The sequence below is a fragment of the Haliotis asinina genome, chromosome 6 (genome assembly GCF_037392515.1).
Source record: "Haliotis asinina isolate JCU_RB_2024 chromosome 6, JCU_Hal_asi_v2, whole genome shotgun sequence".
NCBI classification, from domain to species: domain Eukaryota; kingdom Metazoa; phylum Mollusca; class Gastropoda; order Lepetellida; family Haliotidae; genus Haliotis; species Haliotis asinina.
The window spans coordinates 63,527,014-63,533,013 of NC_090285.1; the positions used below are offsets into that span (position 1 = coordinate 63,527,014).

Below are 6,000 nucleotides of genomic sequence, written 5' to 3' on the forward strand. Positions count from 1 at the left end.
TGCTGTCAGTGAACAGACTATTTTGTAAACCAATTATCTGCGATTTTGTGCAACTCTATCTTTAACTGTTGTTTCATAAAACAGTCTGTATTTGAAGGGGTTTGTAAAATATAAACAATTTGTATTTCAGTATTTTCAAATTATAATAGTTGATGTTGCGGCAGACCGTTTGGAACCAGTAGGTGGCTTTGTTCTGTGGCCTGTGTGATGACATCTTAGCATAATTGCGTTGAAGGACAAACACGTCCACGCAGCCCCGCCAATAAATGGCAAAACATCCCTGAGGGAATAACATGTTTGGATATGTTTTTCACACATCGACTTTTCATTTTAATATTTTCCAATTTTATTCGTTTCTGTTGCATGTCAATCACTTGTCAACAGCCGTAATAAATATGGTGTCTTGGGAAATCTAACAAAGAAATATACCAATGCCATGCTTACTTTCAACCAGACCGTCGCTCTGCATCCAACCATAATTACATAATCACGTTTCCCAGCTTTCATGTAGACCAACATGGCCGCTGAACCTAAGTAGCCGAAATCCCCTACGGTCAACACATGGTCGTTCAACTATTTGTACACCGGTATACTAAGCTCGGCGCCGTGTCGTCTTTTTTGCTACACAGACCGATGTACTGAAGGATGTTTGCATTTACAGAACTGACAGCATTTTTCAACCAATATTAAGTGAGTGAGTTTCAGTTTCAGTTCAGTTTTCCGTCTGTAAGAAAAATTCAAGCAATATCAGGGCGGGAGACACTGGAAATTGACTTCACACATTGTACCCATGTGAGGAATCGATCTCGGGTCTTCAGCGAGACGGGTGAACGCTTTTCTACACAACCACCCCGTCCAATAAAGAGGGACCCAGTGGATGGGAATCAGATGGTCAAGATTGACTTGGCTTGCTATAATCGTACCCCGATGAACTAGTTGCTCACGCCGATTGCCCTGGTTCAAGCTCCGAGTTTAAACTGATACGATGTATATTTACTTGAAACACAGTTGACTCTTGCATACAACAATATTCATTCACTCTGAAGCCGGGTATTTACAAAACAACATCAAATAACAGTCCAGGCATTCATAACGAGCACTAGTGGTAGAGTCAGCGAGTTTGCTTTAACTCTTTAACTGTTAAATGGCATATTTTATTACAGAATGTATGTTTGTCAAAAGAGGGGGAGACATAAATGTGGCGAGTCTTACATTATTCGGAACATGCTTGCCATAAAAGGCGACTCAGCTTGTCGTAAGAGGCGACTAACGGGATCGGGTGGTCAGGATCGCTGACTTGGTTGACACATGTCATCGGTTCCCAATTGCGCAGATCGATGCTCATGTTGTTGATCACTGGATTGTCTGGTCCAGACTCGATTATTTACAGACCGCCGCAATATAGCTGGAATACTGCTGAGTGCGGCGTAAAACTAAACTCACTCACTCACTTATTCGGAACAGTGCTGACAAGCCTCATACATACGTCGAATCCAGCATTCCACCTTCTGATCATAGGATTCTACAATACCTAAGGGACGAAACTAATTACAGGTAATTGTGGTGCCTTGGACGACGAAGCAATGCCCCCTAAGAAGTTGAACCAACATGCTCCACTACACAATCAGAAACTGCATGATCCAATAGTCAAACTCTGCAACGTTATGGTGATATGATCAGAATGAAGATATTTAAACTTTCCAAATGCACAGCCATTTACGAGATTGTCCACTAATGTAGAGATGTAACTCTTTCCAGTTTTACAAAGCCAATCATGTTTAAAATGAATTTGTCGTGCACAAGAATGCATCAGCTATCGTAATGGCCCTTACGTTAGCAATTCGTTGCTCCTGGCTTACCGTAACTGTCATTTTTGATGGTCATCAATATTGACCACGATTAATATTTCCGTTGTTCAACAAATGAGCCATTATCTGACCAGAGCTAATATTGGGCTGCCAAATGAGCACGATACAAAGGATTACTGAGCAAGCTGGCCATAATTTGAGGCTTTTGAAGAACACGTTCGACCAATGACGCAACATGGATCTTGTAATTGTTTCGTAAAAGAGACTGCAATAATTGGAAATCTGGGCTCGTCGTCAATTAAGGTATTTGAATTGTTAATCCATACTACGTTCATACTAAGCTCACTTCCTGTGATGTGGATGGCAGCATATTGTGAGGGTAATGTTTACTCATCTAAGCAAGGGACTTTGGTTTTACGCCAGGTTTAGCAAGATTCTAGCAGTGTGGCGGCGGGGGACACGACAGATGGGCTCCACACATTGTACCCATGGGGAATCGAACATCGGACAGCGGTGTAACGAACGAACGCATTATTCACTAAGCTGCCCCACCTCCCTTTCACCCTCTGTATAGCCACAAGTCAGAATTCATATAATCAAATTAATGAGAACAAGGTCATACGGGGGTAAAGCTACGGTTCGTAACCCTGCCTTGAAACTGATAAAACTTACAATCCCGGATAAACGTATCAAAACACCATGTAGGGTTAGTGGTAGCCTTGCTGCAAGGTAGTACAGAATGCTGAGCCCACGGTGTATAATAATCCTATCCTTTCAAGAGGCAAGCCTAGATAAGCTGACAGTAAGTCTAAGGACTCCCTGTCTCTTATTTATTTATTTAGAAATTATCATTGAAACTATTATTTTGACCACATATACTTATGCAAGTCTAGGTTAGTGTCGGTTTATCGAAAGGGTTAGGATGACCTAACCCAAGCATGATTTGAAGCGAGGAGGGGCGACTGTTTGCTGTAAATTCGCTTACATACTGTCAAACAGTCCACTTTCAGTGTATATTATGAAACATAATCGATATTTGTGTTTGCGTTGTACTAAAACGTTCGCATACGTCTAGAATGAGACACGTTGACACAACCGACAGTAACGGCCTGTGCACCAGATGAACACATTACATTACGTGAGTGCAACAAATTGCTTCTCCCCTTCTGTTACAATAAGAGCAATTACCCACAACGTTGGTATCTCAACAGCTGAGTATACGCTCCACGTCATTAAAGACAACAACAGAGCTACTCATTAAATCTCATTATACAATAACACTGACTACCAAACCCGCACCGACTTGGGAGCTAATTAATAACCTTCTACACACGCTTGCGTAAACGCGTCGTAAGCCCAACGTACAAAACAATGTGCTGGGGTTTGATGAATGTTGAAACCTGACTGGCCTGGAGCTGTCTAGGTGGCAAATCGGAACATTGTCATCCCGAGGGATTTCGCTCAATTTTGTGAAATTGGAACTCAACTGAAAAGCACTTGATAATGATTGAATGTTGTCAGAATTGGGATTCTATTTTTTGTCATCGTAAATCAACATTTTCGATGCGTTGTGCCGCCATGCTGACAAGGAGAGAGTTAACAGAAGCGGCGGATCCTTTGGGGCTCCGTTACATTCCGTTCCCATCCGTTTAACCTGACATGAGTAATACTGCACTTTTTGGTATTAAACGGACAGACGGATCCACTGTCCGAGTTCAAATTTCAATTTGCGTGACATTAATTAGACAAACATCCGGTTTTGGAGGGTCAGAAATTGCCAAAGTTCATTAAGGTTCGTCCCCTGGATATTATTGTTCCACAACCTCCAACCACCAATTGTCCACACGTGACACATCATTTATATTGCGTTAGTGGTACATTTAACAGTTTGCCTAAGGAGGTGAGAGTTCCCGGAATATTTTCTTTCCAGGCCTAGATGCTTAAGTAAAATGTCAAGGCAGGCTCGTGGACCGTAATACAATTGAACATCACAAAGCATTAGCTGGGGGTCCTGAACTCTTAACGTTGGTGGAAACTCTTCAGGGACCTACTCCAACGCTGTGTCAAGTTTCATCAACTCTTTGGGGAGCTCCGAGATCATGGAGGAGCTCTATGTTACGTTGTTTTGGATGTACGTCTGGGCACATATCCTCGAGACGGCATATTTCCTAATCGAGTGGATGGAGCTTGTCATAGAGCATGACATGATCATGCTATTATCCATATTTCTCGTGAAGCCTCTATCGCTATGTGGGTACTTTTGGATGGGATCAATCAAAGCTATACAAATACTACGGCGAGAAGTGTTGCAGGCGCGGAAACAAATTACCGCCAATTATCAATGCATTCATCATTCCTTGCTATTGCAGTACGGGTATAATAGCAAGCCGCAAAGTGTCACACAGCGGCTCAGTCAAGTGTATCCCCTCTGCCCCAATAACCGACCTCACTCTGACCTCGACCGGGGCATTTATACCCGCACATACCGACGATGTTTAGACTGATAATACTTGTAGCTATACCTGTAGCTATACTTAGCAACATGAGCTCTGCTCCAGAACGCAAGCTTCGCGTATGTGCAGGGGAGTGTTTCAGCTGCAATGGGATATTCACAAAGACGTTAGGAAGGTGCACGTCCAAGTCCACAGCCTGAGATCCTCTTGTGGCACGTTTGGTTCTCTGGCGGCCATTAGAAGTCGATTTAATTGATATTTGAGGAAATAATCCGAAATGCACTGCAACAGGAACGATCCCAGAGGAGGCGGCATGAGAATGTAAAATCTGGGCAGTGGAAGGGACGAGGGGTCCTGAGGCCGGCCGGTCGACCGGCCAGGAGGTGCAAGATAGATAAGCTGGTCCACACACATAGATCATTAGCCGTTTGGTCCAACAGCTGTTTCCAACAGAGCCTTAAAGTAGGCCACACTGACAGGGGGAACGCTATGCATGCGCTCGCTATCCCCATCGCTATATATAGAGAACCAGCTTCGGTTACTAGAAAATTAAACTTCAGTCAGACGGAAAATCCTCATGGTCGTCTGTGTTATGTGAAAACTGCTCAGAAAATTAGGTAGCACGTGGACACAAATAACAGCACATCTCCCATCTCTCGCTCCACTGCATGTCCTTCGGTCAATAGACTTGTGTGTGTTGAGGGTAATGATAGGGTGGTAGGCTACGTAACGAAGATTAGGCGTCACATGTTCGATAATGACACGAGGTTTTGTCGTGTGAACTTTATCACACAGTGAATCATGACAGCTCTCAGAAAGTTCAAAAATACTTTAAAACAAATTCATGTCTGCATATAACAGAGGTTAGGCTAGCGGTGAATTTCTACTTTAAATGGCACATAACGCTAGGTTACGTGTTACAGCATACAAATTGATTTAGCTATGTTGACACAAGGGAGGGTAAACATACAAGCAGTTCAACTCACGTTCGACATATGAACACAATCGTCACCACCCATTCAAGTCATGCAATTGACTGAGATTCAGCATCGGGTTGAACTGTGTGTTGTGTTACAAAGATGATATAATCTTCAGCTAGCACGTAAAGTGAGATCACAATGACGATGACACATGCATCAGAATCCCGAGGCCCACAATAATCAGGTGAGTTACTCCGCTGAACCTATTAAAGCCACACTACAGTGTCACGCACACCACTTACCAGTCGCGGGATCCCATATTTCCAGAAAAAATCCAAATATTACCACAAGTCCTGTGAGGACCTGCATGGTTTTTGCATATTCCACTACAGGCGCGGAGAATAGCTCGCTGAACTTGTTAATCCGCCATTGTCGAGCAACTGAGACGAACGAAGTGAGCTGTTCAGCTAGCCCAGCCGGTGTAGAGTCAGACAAGCTAACCCAGACCGCACATCGCGCATTTTGGCTTCCGGGTAGGGAGTCCTGGCATGGGAGCACTTGTTCTGGAAAGTAACGAGCACATTCTGTCACGTGAGGTTGAAAGAATGGGAAGACATAATCGTTTGCACGACAACAAGACAGTTGTTCAATAATTTAGCATGGCTAACGCAGAGTTATGTGAAATTAGATAACCGGTGTCATTGGAAAACTGTTACCTTGGAAATATTGATCTGTCAACAGACTGCGCGCAAGTGAAAAAATGCGGATGATTAACAGTTGGGACAATTGATGCATCATAGCAGACAAAGGGAAAAACAT

At 43.4% G+C, this 6,000-nt stretch overlaps 1 protein-coding gene across 1 annotated transcript in view; it reads right to left on the reverse strand.

The window, feature by feature from the left end:
* Nucleotides 1-5,765, reverse strand: part of LOC137286311 (uncharacterized) — a 46,861-nt gene extending 41,096 nt beyond the window's left edge. Inside the window, exon 1 of the mRNA XM_067818088.1 lies at nt 5,484-5,765. Coding sequence (XP_067674189.1) covers nt 5,484-5,550 — 67 coding nt within the window. The 5' untranslated portion in view covers nt 5,551-5,765. The remainder of the gene's footprint in view (nt 1-5,483) is intronic.
* Nucleotides 5,766-6,000: the final 235 nt, after the last annotated feature.